The sequence below is a fragment of the Microcaecilia unicolor genome, chromosome 3 (assembly GCF_901765095.1).
Source record: "Microcaecilia unicolor chromosome 3, aMicUni1.1, whole genome shotgun sequence".
Taxonomy (NCBI): domain Eukaryota; kingdom Metazoa; phylum Chordata; class Amphibia; order Gymnophiona; family Siphonopidae; genus Microcaecilia; species Microcaecilia unicolor.
Window position 1 is genome coordinate 173,105,182 of NC_044033.1, and position 14,459 is coordinate 173,119,640.

Below are 14,459 nucleotides of genomic sequence, written 5' to 3' on the forward strand. Positions count from 1 at the left end.
GTCAAGAACCAGGGTATAAAGGGTTGTGACTTTATGGATTTAGGTTCTCTGAGGTCATGATAGGCTGTGATTGCACTAAGGTGTGCTTTATCGAGGTCTTCTTTAGACTGGAATTGGATAGGGACAACAAATATGTTTTAGAGCAGAGGAACTGGATTTGTCAAAGGAATTTTGACCTTGTGCATGGTACCATAGTGCAAATTTCTGTCATACGAATAGGATCTTTGAGGTGCAAGAAGAATATATTGTACCTGTGTGGTAAATGGAAGATGGGAAACTACCTTTCAACATCCATGTTGTAAAGGCAGGAATCAGTAGGTTGGCATGGAAAAGCTTGCTGTTCTCTTGTGTCATGAGGTCTACGTAATAGGCAAATGCCAGAAGTCTAAAAAATAAAATAAAATAGTTTGAGATTTAGAATGTATGGCAGTAAATGAAGAGTTTAACATAAGGACCATCCCAGAGACCTGGTAGAAGGACATCCAATTGGATAGTAATATCAGGGTACAAATTATATAGAAATGAAAGGGTGGAAGGGTGACATTATGTATAAAGGATGGCATAGAGTTAAACGGTGACATTATATATAAAGAATGGCATAAACAGGATAAAAGTCCTGCAGGAAATAAAATGCAGTGTGACATTTTATATGGACAGGAATTCCATGTGTGCTGGGACAAGATGAAGAAACAGTGAAATGGCAACATAATTTAAGAAGGTTAACAAATCTGGTAATATAATATATCTGGCTTTAAGAATTTCCCTTCTTTTGAAGATCCAGATGGCAAGCATTCCCTTCTCCTGACTGCCACAATCACTGACTTAATATTTCCATTCAAAAACATGGCACCTACAATGAAACATTGATCCCTTTGAGGTTAAGAATAGGCTGAAAGGATCCATCCTTCTTTGGTACAAACTTAGATTGTGAGCTCACTAGGGCAGAAAACGTACCTGCATATAATATATGTAAACCGCTTTGGTTGTACCCACAGAAAAGGCAGTATATCAAATTCATGACCCTGGTACCACAAAACCAATTGATTGGTGGTCTAGACCCTGCTCTACCAATGGAACTAGAGTAATGACCTCCAGCATGAACATCTATTCTGGGGTTGGCTCAGCCATCATCCTTTTAGTGACTGAACCATTGGGGGGGGGGGGGAGTGCCATAAAGGCATCAAATTGGGGAAGTGGAACTCTGTACATACCTATTTTGAACCACAGTGAGCACTTACTGGTTTGAAGTTTACGTGGATCAATTCCAAGTAAAAGTGATGAAGATCCTCCCTGTCACCAGAACAGTGACCAGAACAGAACAGTGAGCCCACCAACTAATAATGGCCTGGAGCAGTCAGCCAACGTACCTTGCAGTGGAGGGGAAAAACCTCTTTCAAACCAAGTTGAAGAAGTCAGAGGATCTGGTTAAAGATCACTGTTATACACTGTGGACAATGTCAACAGGGGAGACAGCATCCACCAACTACAGTAGCTTTCATGTTCCTTCCTGGAAGTGAAGTTTTTGTACTAAGGTGGGGAGGTACCAGTCCCAGTGGTCTCTGTCTTAGGGGGTGCTTCTACCACAGTGGATAGCGTTAACGACCGATGCCAGTCTCAGGGGCTGGGGAGCCAATTGCTTAGGCAGGTTGGTGCAGGGTCTCTGGTCTCCCATGGAAGCATCCCAGTTCATCAGTTCCTTGGAGACCAGAGCGATTCATCTAGCTCTTGAGGAGTTTCGTTCCCTGGTGGTAGGCAAAGCGATGAGAGTTCTGTCGGACAATGCTGCGGCTGTGGCCTATGTCAACCGCCAGGGGGGAACAAAGTGCTCTTGCGACGGGAGACGGCGAGTCTCATGCCATGGGCAGAGCTTCACCTGTCCGCCATTTCAGCTGCTCATGTGGCGGGGGTTGAAAACATTCATTCGGATTTTCTCATTCGTCACACCCTCGATCCAGGTAAATGGTCTCTCAGCTCTCGGGCGTTTCAGTTGATAGTAGCCTGGTGGGGGCACTCCAGTGCTAGATCTCTTTGCCTCCAGTCCCAACGCAAAAGTTCCTCGCTTCTTCAGTCGCTGAAGAGACTCGAGCAGAAGGGATAGACACCCTCTTGCAGCAGTGGCCTGCCGGGCTTCTGTACGCATTTCCTCTGTGGCCTCTATTGGGCCGTCTCTTACAAAGGATCGAGGTACACGGAGGACCGATAGTTCTAGTGGCTCCAGATTGGCCCCGACATATGTGGTTCGCAGACCTCCAGCATCTTCTGTCTGCGCCTCCTCTTCGTCTCTCTGTTGTGAAGCATCTGTTCACACTTTCCAAAAATACTAGGACTAGGGGGCATGCGATGAAGCTACAATGTAGTAAATTTAAAACAAATCGGAGAAACCTTTTCTTCACTCAATGTGTAATTAAACCCTGGAATTCGTTGCCAGAGACTGTGGTAAAGGCGGTTAGCTTAGCGGAGTTTAAAAAAGGTTTGGACGGCTTCTTAAAGGAAAAGTCCATAAACCGTTATTAAATGGACTTGGGGAAAATCCACTATTTCTGGGATAAGCAGTATAAAATGTTTTGTACTTTTTGGGATCTTGCCAGGTATTTGTGATCTGGATTGGCCACTGTTGGAAACAGGATGCTGGGCTTGATGGACCTTTGGTCTTTCCCAGTATGGCAATACTTATGTACTTATGTTCACAAGAACCTTCTATTGCAAGGACCGATTCCTCATCTAGACCCAGCTCGATTTTGTCTTACGGCCTGGCTCTTGAACAGGCTCGTTTAACTAAGAAAAGCTATTCCGCTCCAGTGATTGCTACTATGCTTAGATTGCGTCGTTGGTCTACGTCTCTAAATTATATTCGCACCTGGAGGATTTTTGAGGTTTGGTGTTCAGATGCTGGTATTGCTCCTTTCTGGGCTTCAGTGGCGGTGATATTGGACTTTCTGCAGCGGGACTTTGATAAAGGATTGTCTTTCTTCTCTTAAGAAGTGGAGTGGAGGAGTAGCCTAGTGGTTAGTGCAGCGGACTCTGATCCTAGGGATCTGGGTTCGATTCCCACTGCAGCTCCATGTGACTCTGGGCAAGTCACAAATACGTACCTGTATATAATATGTACACCGCTTTGAATGTAGTTGGAAAAACCACAGAAAGGCGGTATATAAGTCCCATTCCCTTAAGGTGCAGGTTGCAGCCCTTTCCTGTTTCCAAGGTCAGATACGAGGTAAGTCGTTGGCTAGTCTTCCAGATGTCCCCCGTTTTTTGAAGGGAGTTACTCTTCATCCTCCGGCCAAAGTGATCTTTCCGTCTTGGGATCTCAAGCTTGTGCTTTCCGCACTGACGGGTCCTCCTTTTGAACCGCTGTCTTCTTGTTCCCTTAAGGATTTGACTTTCAAGACAGTGTTTTTAGTAGCCATTGCTTCAGCTAGGAGGGTCTCGGAGCTGCAAGCTTTTTCCTGCAGGCTTCCGTTTTTGGAGTTTTCAAAGAGCGAGTGGTCCTACGTCCAGTACCTTCTTTCCTGCCTAAGGTAGTTTCTCGGTTTCATCTTTCCCAATCGATCTTTCTTCCTGTCCTGGTGTCTTCCTCGGGCACAGAGGATCAGAGGAAGTTGCGTACATTGGATGTGAAGAGAGTGCTTAAACGGTATCTGAGGGTTACTGAAGACTTTCAGCGCATGGATCGTCTTTTTGTTCTCCTTGCTGGTCGGCGTAAGGGTTTGGCCGCTTCTAAGTCCACTATATCTCGGTGGATTAAGGAAATGATAGCTTCTGCTTATCTTTTCGTGGGGAGAGCAGTCCCGGAAAGTGTAAAAGCTCACTCCACGAGAGGACAAGCAGCTTCATGAGCGGAGCGGTTCTTGGTTCCACCCGCAGACATTTGTAAGGTGGCGACGTTTGCCTCTCTCCATTCTTTTTCTAGACACTACAGACTAGATGTACAGTGTTGACAGGAGGCAGTCTTTGCGACTCGAGTACTCACAGCGGGTTTGCTGGGGTCCCTCCCTTAGAATTACTGCTTTGTTACTTCCCATCAGTCCAATCCTGGGCCGGTCCAGAGGGACGCTAAGGAATGAAAAATTAGACCTTGCCTGCTAATTTGCTTTCCTTTAGTCCCTCTGGATCGGCCCAGGTCCCTCCCATTTTCTTTCAAGAGTACAGACTTGTACATAATTTCAGAATTTAGTTCTTTCGGTCTTCTGCGGCAGAGCTATTCTGCAAGTTTACAGTTGTACATAAAAAAAAAAAAAGTTATAAGATAAATCTCAAGTCTGTGCCATACCTCTTCTCTGTTGAGAATTGGTGGTGAGCATTGTTACATGGCTTGGCCGTTGTTTAAGCACGTTTTGTGTGTGCTTTGTGGCTGCTTGGATTCCACGGGACACAAGGTTGGTCTTTTCTTTTCTACTTTGTTATTCAAATACTGAGGCTAGGATCATATGGCCAGGGCTCCTGTTGGCTCTCTAGAGTCAGAATTTTCTCATTCTCCACCTGCTGGAAGGCATGCACAACCCATCAGTCCAATCCTGGGCCGTCCAGAGGGACTAAAGGAAAGCAAATTAGCAGGTACGGTCTAATTTCTCCTTAATCTCTCTGCTATGGCCTTGTCTTCCTTGAGTGCCCCTTTTACCCCTCAGTCATCTAGCAGTCCAACTGATTCTTTTAGCAGCTTCTTGCTTCTAATACACCTAAAAAAGATTTTATTATGTGTGTTTGCCTCCAATGCAATCTTCTTTTCAAAGTCTCCCTTTGCCTTCTTTATCAGCGTTTTTTTCATTTGACTTGCCATTCCTTGTTCTGTTTCCTGTTTTCAGTCCATTTTCTGAAGGATTTTCTTTTAGCTCTATAGCTTCCTTCACCTCACTTTTTAACCATGTTGGCTGTTGTTTGGCCGTCCTTCCTCTTTTTCTAATACATGGAATATATTTGGTCTTGGCTTCCAGGGTGGTATTTTTGTATAGCATCTACGCCTGATGTAAAATTTTGACCTTTGCAGCTGCTCTTCAAAGTTTTTTTTTTGTTTGTTTTTTAATTGTAATTTTTTTTACCATTCTCATTTTATCATAGTCTCCTTTTTGAAAATTAAATGCTAATGTATTGGATTTCCTGTGTGTTCTTATTCCATACATTATATCAAATCTGATCACAGTATAATCATTGTTAACAAGTGCCCTCCTCCCCCAGCACCATTGCCTCCTGCACTTGCTCATGCACTCCACTAAAGACTAGGTCAAGAATTGTTCTCGCTCTTGTTGGTTTCTGAACCAGCTGCTCCATAAAGCAGTCCTTCATTTCATCAAGGAATTTTACCTCCCCAGCATGCCCTGATCAGTCAATATTGAGGTAATTGAGATCACCCATTATTATTGTTTTACCCAGTTTGTTAGCCTCCCTAATTTCTGATAACATTTCTGCATCTGTCTGTTCATCCTGGCCAGGCGTCGATAGTACACTCATATCACTATCCTTTTCCCCTTTACACATGGAATTTCTAGCCGTAGGGATTCCAAGATGTGTTTCATGTCCTGCAGAATTTTTAGTTACTTGACTACAGGCTCTCTTTAACATATAATGCTATCCCTCCACCACTTCGATGAACCCTATCAGTGCAATATATAGTTTGTACCCTGATATGACAGTGTCCCATTGGCTATTTTCCTTCTGCCAGGTCTCAGAGATGCCTATTATATCTGTCTCTTCATTTAGTGCAATGCATCTTATTTCTTAGGTTTCTGGCATTTGCATACAGATAATTCAAGCAATGTTATTCATATTTACGACTTGCTTAGCAGTTGACAGTGATAATTGCAATCTTTATAATCTGTTCTGTATTTAAAGACACCTGGTCTACTATGGTCTCTATTGCAACATCGCTATTGGAATGCCCTATCTTCCCTGTTTTGGTGATATCTTTTAAAGATATCTTGTACAGACCCATTCATTTTGAGAGACTGTCGACCCCAGTTTCTAGTTTAAAAGCTGCTCTATCTCCTTTTTATTTTCATACATTTTTATTGAGTTCCAAATAATATATTCAGACTTAAAACAACCCACAAAAAACAGCATATGTAGAACATAAAAGCATATTATCTATGTTTCCAAAACATCAACCCCCACCCCCCCATGTACACTTTCCCCATCTCCATAACATTAGTACCAGATTTATAAATTATTCAATATCAAACTTCTTGCTGTGGTGATATGGACATGGTCTGTAAATACAGGTCCCAGAGAGAGAAATGTCTTTCTTCTCTTTGCAGAAGTACTTTCCTCCCAAAGAGTCAGATTATGAACACTTGTTCTCCATGTCCAAAAGGACAGAGGCTCAGGGCTCAGCCAGAAGCACATTATACATTTTTTCCTCACTACTATTAATTTTTGAGCTAGCACTTTCTGCTCTTTCTCCATTGCACCTAACCCTGCTGACATATCAAACAAAATAAATTTCACAGTTAAATGAACTCTTGCACTTTATCTGAGTAACCTGTTAGGACAATATCAGACCAAAAATACTGTACAAATGTACAATACCAGGTTGTACAATAAAAAAAAGTATTTCTCCCCTAGGACACTTGACACAAATCGATGTTTATCTTTTCTGCCTTACACATCTGTTCCTGTGTGAAATATGTCCTATGGAGAACACAGAATGTACGCTCTTGAAGATCTGCACTGTGGGCCACTTGGGGGTATACTTTTGATGGTGTAGGCCACATTCCATTCTAATAACTTCCAGACAAAAAAGGACAACAGGAGTACTTTATTAGCATATGACCCGACACGGGCCGTGTTTCGGCGTCAAATGACGCCTGCCTCAGGGGGTCTGATAACAAAACACATAAATACATGTATAGATAAAAGACAATTGTTCAAACAATCAAATAATCATATTCATAATAGTATTTTAAAAACTAAGAAGTGATAAAAATTGTTATGAAGGTATAGCATCACTGAAAAACATCATAAACAAATATAAAGAATCACATAAATAATCCACATAAATTATCCATAGTATAAAACAATTTATAACTATACAGATAAACCACTTATAAGAAACGTATAAAAGGATAAACTGTTGTGTATTTCCATCTCTTAGCCCCCCCCCCCCCCCCCCCCCCCCCCAGAGAGGGAAAGCACAGATAAGGAAGAGAACTTAGACTCCATTAGGCGCAGCCAGTAAATTACCTTTTATTAGCTTGTCACAGAGCCAAAAAATACAAATAATAGTTCTCTTTCTTGGAGCAGGTTGTCAGTCAGCAGCGCACATCCTGAAAAACAAAAACTTCTCAGCTAACACCTCCCGGACATCACATATATACTGTTGCAAATTCCATTTCTCATAAATCATGTGATTTCCCATAAACTAGCACCATTAGGTTGCCTTATACCATATATGGATTGGTTATGTATTCTATCACTCTCTCCTGATGTGTTTGCACATGAACAGTCTGTGGCCATTGGTTAGTCAGTTATCAGTATAGCGTGCAGTTAGTCACAGAGCAAAGAATTACATAGAACAATACCCTTGTGTCCTCTCTCTGTCTATCTCCCTTAGCCCTCACACTGTGTCCTCAGCCTGTTAGCAACTGCCAAGGTTACCTTATATGAAAGGCATGATCTCAGCTCCCAGCTCCTGAGAAAAGCACTGTATGTTGCAAAGATAACTTGTTAGGCCATCTTATGATGACCAAACTGACAGTACAGGCCTTAGCCTAGCCCTTAGTAACAGGCCTAAAGAGGAAAGAATATACACTGTTTATCCTTTTATACGTTTCTTATATTATCTGTATAGTTATAAATTGTTTTATACTATGGATTATTTATGTGATTCTTTATAAATATTTGTTTATGATGTTTTTCAGTGATGCTATACCTTCATAACAATTTTTATCACTTCTTAGTTTTTAAAGTACTAATATTATTATGAATATGATTATTTGATTGTTTGAACAATTGTCTTTTATCTATACATGTATTTATGTGTTTTGTTATCAGACCCCTGAGGCAGGCATCATTTGATGCCGAAACACGGCCCGTGTCAGGTCATCTTCTAATAAAGTACTCCTGTTGTCCTAGTCTTGAAGGCCTAGTGTTGCTTTTTTTGTCTGTATACTTTGGTTGTATGCTGTTCTACCCTCTCTATTTGTACTCTACTATTCTAATAACTTCCCCAGATCTAACTCTCATCTCAGTTTTACTACTGTAAATAAATTCCTTTCTCCCCTCCAGGTATGAATAACTTAAAAAAAAAACACCCCAAAGTAGTCATTTTGTCCTCAACGACTGACTCAAAAAATCCTCTTAGTTTCTCTTCCAACTTCAGTTTCAGAGCACTAGGGTCAAGATTGGATATAGTGTTTAAGCTGACAAAAAGCAAATTGATCTCCCCACGTCACATCTACACTCTATCAAAAATCCTCAAAACTCATCATTATACCTTCAGTAGTAAGGACATTCTCTACCAAACTATAACCCTGATTCTCCCAACTAATAAATAATATTATCTGTGCCTGGTGGGATTTGTATATTACCTCTTATTGGCAACTGATCTGTTCCTATGGGGGTACAACCCAACCATTGTGTCAGTTTATTTCAAGTGTCTTTCAATAGTCTGAATAGTACACAACTTTCCAATGAGCATGGCAAAGCCTCTTGGGAACCTGCAAAAGGGACCTAATATTGTACAGTGTATACAGCATTTATTCATATGTAGTAGGAGTGTAATCATTGTGGTATAACAGCCAGTCTCCAAGATGTCATAAAAGGCAAGCATAGTTACAAAGATGTAAATTTGCCAGGCCTAATCCTCCACTCTGGCAGTTACCAAATAAATACGACAGCTGTAATTTGGCTTTTTTCTGTCCCCAACAAAATTTGATCAACCAGGGAAAGATCCCTCTTTAAGAAGTGGAAGGGCAGGACCTGGGGCACAGAGCCATCTGGGGAAGACTACCATACGATATAAATTAATCCGACCTGAATCAGACAAGGATAAAGTAAACCAGCTCTCCAGCTGTTGCTTTGTCGTTTCTAAAAGAATTCCCACATTAAGAGAGCACAACAGCTTGGTAGAATGAGGCATTTGGATTCCTAAATATCTAAAAGATTATGATGCCCACCTCAGTGGGGAATATCCCCTCCAAGTCTGCCTCGACTCTTCAGTTGCCAGTGCCTCCGACTTAGAAAAGTTTAATTTAAAACCAGCATAGTTCCCATGTTCTGTAATGATTTCTAACAACTCCCCAAGTGTGTGTGTGTGTGTGGGGGGGGGGGGGGGGGGGGGAGTACCTTCTTTCCTGCCTAAAATGGTATTGTTTTTCCATGTTACTCAGATAGTGGTTGTTCTCTCCTTCTGCAGGGAGGAGTATAGAATGCTGCATCTGCTAGTGGTGGATTCTCCTCTGCTATCTGAAGGTGACTAACGAGTTCAGAAAATCAGACCAGTGATTCTTTTTGGTGATGCAGAAAAAAAGAGAAGTAGCATCTAAAGCCACAATTGCCTGTTGACTTAAGGATGGAATTGTCAGCATATATGTTAAAATAGTGCAGTCTCCCCCTGGCTTAAGGGCTCATTTGACAAAGGAGATGGTAGCTCTGGTGGATATTTGCAGGGTGGCTATGTGGTTGTCATTGCATTCCTTTGTAAAGCACTATAGCCTTAATGCTGCACAAATAGAAGCATCTTTTCTTGCCAAAGTTCTGATATGGGGGGTACCTCAAGCCCCCCCCCCCCCCTTTCTTGAGGATTGCTTTGCTGCATTTCACAGGCACTGGACTGGTCTGTTATGGTTGCTAAGGAAAAAGAAAGTAGGTCTTGCCTGTTGGTTTTGTCCAGGGTCCCTCCTAAGTTTATAGTGGGACAAGAGTCTTTTTGGATATGAGTTAACTTGATCTTTTCGTTGGCTTTCTTCTCTTGTTTTCAAAGTTCTGTATTACGTGTTCAATAACTGTTTCAATAATTTAAAATCAAGGGGGAAAAGTTTGTAATGCAAGAATGAAGGAAATGCCCTATTGCATTGCTTTGTCAGTTGAACTACAAAAGACCTATAGGCTGCATGGTGCCTTTTATAGGCAGAGTTCACAAACTGTTAGTCTGTATCTTCATCTGTTGGTTGGCGGTCATAGCCCACAGGTTCTGGACTGAACTGGTAGAACTAAACCACAAGTCAGGAACCTTGGAGTACAGTTAGATTCAACACTTACTGTGATACCCCAAATCCAAGCAACCTTCAAGAGCTGCTTCTACTATTTGCGACAGCTACGCTGCCTCTCTCCTTACATCAAGAAGGTAAATCTTATCCCAGCTGTGCATGCCATGATAACATCAAGACTGGATTACTGCAATGAACTATACAATGGTCTGATTACAAAGGGTCTGCACCAGCTCCAGTTGATTCAGAATGCAGCAGCAAGACTCATAGAAGGTTGCAAGCGACGTGACCATATCACACCATTTTTGCAAGAACTTCATTGGCTACCAGTATAATACAGGGCTAAATTTAAAACTCTATGTCTGATCTTCAAGGCCCTGAAAGGGAATGGCCCTGAGTACCTGAAGAATAGGATGACCCTCCATACACCACCAAAGACACTAAGGTCCTCCCAAGGACTTTCACTAACCATACCTCTCTAAAAGACATTACACAATGTGATACCCGCAAGCGAGCCTTCTCCGGAGTAGCCCCCACACCCTGGAATGCACTGCCTGAAAGGCTGCGCTTAACACAAGGCTATCTCTACTTCAGGAAGCAGGTGAAAGCTTGGCTCTTCAACCAGGCCTTTAATGGAAGAAGTAACTAACTTGTTAGTCTCACTCACACACACAAGGAGTGACCCGGGCTGCACATACTGCAGCAGAACATGTTTATCCACTCCTACCGTAGCTGAGATAATATTTAACCATCTCTCTGACCTTGTGTGCAACTTTCTTTAAATCAGTCACCTTACTTTTTTAACTTTCTTACCTATCTACATGTTACTTCTTTGCTTTACCCTTCACTATCAAATAAAATGTTCTATTACATATTGTGTTGACATTGTGAGTAGTATACCATGCCATACTTTGTATTGTTATTTGAATATTTTTTACTGCTGTAATTGCCTATTGCTCATGTTGGATCTATTCTTACTTTACACCGCCTTGAATTCCTTCAAAAAGGCGGTAAATAAATCCTAATAAATAAATAAAGGAAAGGAAATGTAATAGGTAAGACCTAATTCCTTCCATGTTGGGTTTTATTGGCTATTATATATGATTTAGGGGGCCTCATTGAGCATGCAGAGCTTACTGTATCTCTGGCCTCTGCATTAGCAGATGATACTAGTGTGACTGATATGTCCACAGAGGTGGTTGTGCTACTCAGTTTAGTGTAGCTGTACATTGGGCATGAAAACTGTGTCCTGCCTTACTTGCTTCATTCTTTCAAATGGTTTTATTTACTTTATTCTGCAGAAGGAGAAGGGTGATGTAGCACATGAGAACCTAGAAAATGACCCTGAGATGACAAACACCAGAGAGACTCCTCTCAAAAAGAAGCAGCCCCAGGAGGATGACAAAGCGGATGATGATGAGATCATCATCAAAGAATTTGAGAAGGAACTAGAAGAAATCCTTCTGCCCAAATCTGAAATATCAAAATTAAAAGAGGATGTCAAAACAGAAATGGAAAAAGAGTTTGATGTTATTATTGATGAGGTAATGTTACAGGGGGTGTGCTGCCAAGACTGAATGAAACACAAAAGAACTGAAAACAGATTTAGTGAAACAGGTTGTATTTATCCTCTTTGTTTTCAGGGCCCTTTGTTTTCTCCTTTGTCTTGGATTCTTTGTTCTTGCTGGTCCTTACCTTAGGATTTATCACCAGTTCCATAGTCTGTAACTAATTTGTTTTGCTCCCCAGCCATTGTGCCTTCAGACCTGTCGGATGTGCCATGGAGAAGTCACCAGTGCCTAGTACTTGGTATAGCTACATGTAGCATTCAGAGTATGGTGTGGGACAACTGACTTGGTACTAACTTCTTCCTTGTCGTGGAAACAGAGAGAAAATGAAGTCAGATAAAAACCATCTACTATCTCTTCCTCTCCCTTAGAGGAATTCAGATAGCCTTTTTCTCCACCAGGAAGGCAGTTCAACGCATCCACAACACTTTCTATGAAGTATTTCCTTAGATTACTTCTGATTTTGTCCATTTTCACCTTCATTCTATGCCTCCTCATTCCACAGCTTCTTCAATTGAAAGACTGGCCTCCTATGCATTTATGCCATGGGAGGTATTTAAATGTCTCTATCATATTTCTCCTTCTTTCAAAGTATACATATTGAGTTTTTTTGTCTGTCCCCATATATATTATGATGAAGACCACTGGCCATTTTAGTAGCCATCTTCTGGACTGATTACATCCTGTTTGTTTTGAAGATGTGGTCTCCAGAATTGTACAATGAGGTCTCACTGTAGATTTATAGGGGCTGATATTCAGACTGTGGGAGGCAGCCTGGCTAACTCCCGTGGTTGGTGGTGAGCCTTGGGTATTCAATGCTGGACTGTTTTCGGTGATCGGCATTGAATGGTTTATTTTTTGACAGTTTAAATTTAACTGGCCTAGCCAGTATTCAGCGCTAATCGGTTAAGTTTATAGCGGCCAAAGATAGGCCTGCTTTTTGGGTGGCCCAATTTGGCCAGCAAACTTAGCTGGCAATGTGCTGAATAGTCACGGATAGCTGGTTATATCGCGTGATATAACTGGCTAGTCGCTAAGCGCTGACTGTAAATATTCAGCAGGGGATAACCGGCTATCTCCTGCTGAATATTCGCAGATAGCTGGTTAAGTGTTATTTAACCTGCCAGGAGCCATTCCTGGCCAGTTAAATAGCGCTGAATATCTGGGGGCTTACAGATGCATTATCACCTCTTGTTTTCCTGCTGGCTTTTCCTCTCCTGTGTTTTTTGCAGTGGCCTTTTCTGCCTGCTTGGCCTCCTAAAGATCATCACATTCGATCACCCTCAACCCAGTCCTCTTTTGTGCACAGAAGTACTTCACTCCCTATATTGTACCATTCCTCTTGCATTATTATTATTTTTTTTTTTTTAGTATTAAATCTTAGCTGCAGAATAGTAAACCATTCTTCAAGCTTCGCTAGGTCCCGCTTCATGTTATCCACATCATCAGGGGTGTCTATCCTATTGCAAATTTTGGTACAAAAATGTTAAAAAGAACCAGACCAAGAACCAAACCTTGTGGCACACCACTTGTAACTTCCTTTCATCAGAGTGAGCTCCATTTACCACTGTCCTTTGTTGCCTTCCATTCAACCAGTTCCTAAGCCAGTCAGTCCCTTTAGGGCCCATACCAAGAGCCCTCAGTTTATTTATAAGTTGTCTATGCTGGACTGTCAAAGGTTTTGCTAAAATCTTAAGTACACCATATCTAGTGTTATCCCTCGATTCATCTCTCTGGTCATCCAGTCAATGAAATTAATCAGATTTGTCTCGACAAGACCCTCCTCTAGTATAATCATGGTGCTTGCAATCCATTGGATTCCATAAGTCTCACTGTTCTCTCTTTTAGAATCATTTCCATTAATTTGCTCAACATAGAGGTAAGACTAACTGGCCTGTAGTTCCCAATCTGCTTTTGTGGAGAGGAACCACATCCGCCCTTCTCCAGGCCTTTGGGACCATTCCTGACTCTAAAGCATTGAAAGACGGCAGAACTGCCAGAATCTCCCTAATTCCTTCAGTTCACTCAGATGTATGCCATCTGGCCCCTTCTCCTGACTACCTTCTAGTTTAACTAGCTCCTCATTAACAGTCCTCTGAAAATTGTTCAAGATCTACCACACTCCATTCCTATTTGTGTTTGTTTTCTGCAGGCCTACTCCTGGCCCTTCATCTGTGAACGCAGTACAGAAATATTCCTTCCCTTCATCCTTGAGTCTCTCAATGCAACTTTTGTACTTCTTCCTATCACTAACACATCTTTAAAAAAGCCTTGTCTCCTCATTTTACTTTATTAGCAATTTGTCTTCAATTTGCGTATTTGCTTTCCTGACTACTTTACCAACTTCTCTTAGCTTTCCCAAAAATTGTTGCTTGTCTTCCTCTTTCTGTGATCACTTGTAGTTAATGAAGGCAACCTTTTTTCCTCTTGCTTTTATTTCTCTGAGGACAAGCAGGACATCGGTTTTACCACATATGGGTGACGTCCCCGATGGAGCTCTTCTGTAGATGCTGCCCAGTGTGCTATACTGCCCAATGTGCTAGATTTTTCAGAGGCTTTTGGTGCCCCAACTGGCATACGCTTGTGCCTTCTTGCTTGCCCCAGTTGCACAGGACCAGCAATGTTTTTCTTGCATCTGACATTTATAAAAGCAGGAGCCCAGGCTGGTGGCTCCCAATGTCAGAGCAGTGGCTGTATTGGTAGCCCACTTAAGGTCAGCTTTCATGTAGTAGATCTGCAGAGCTGCAACATG

General features: G+C 41.8%; 1 protein-coding gene across 2 annotated transcripts in view; it reads left to right on the forward strand.

Annotated features, from left to right (window-relative positions):
- The window catches only part of OS9 (OS9 endoplasmic reticulum lectin), a 191,457-nt gene that overhangs the window by 128,066 nt on the left and 48,932 nt on the right, over positions 1–14,459 (forward strand). For both annotated transcript variants that reach the window (XM_030196589.1, XM_030196590.1), the window contains exon 11: positions 11,441–11,683. In XM_030196589.1, the coding sequence (XP_030052449.1) occupies positions 11,441–11,683 (243 nt within the window). The remainder of the gene's footprint in view (positions 1–11,440; positions 11,684–14,459) is intronic.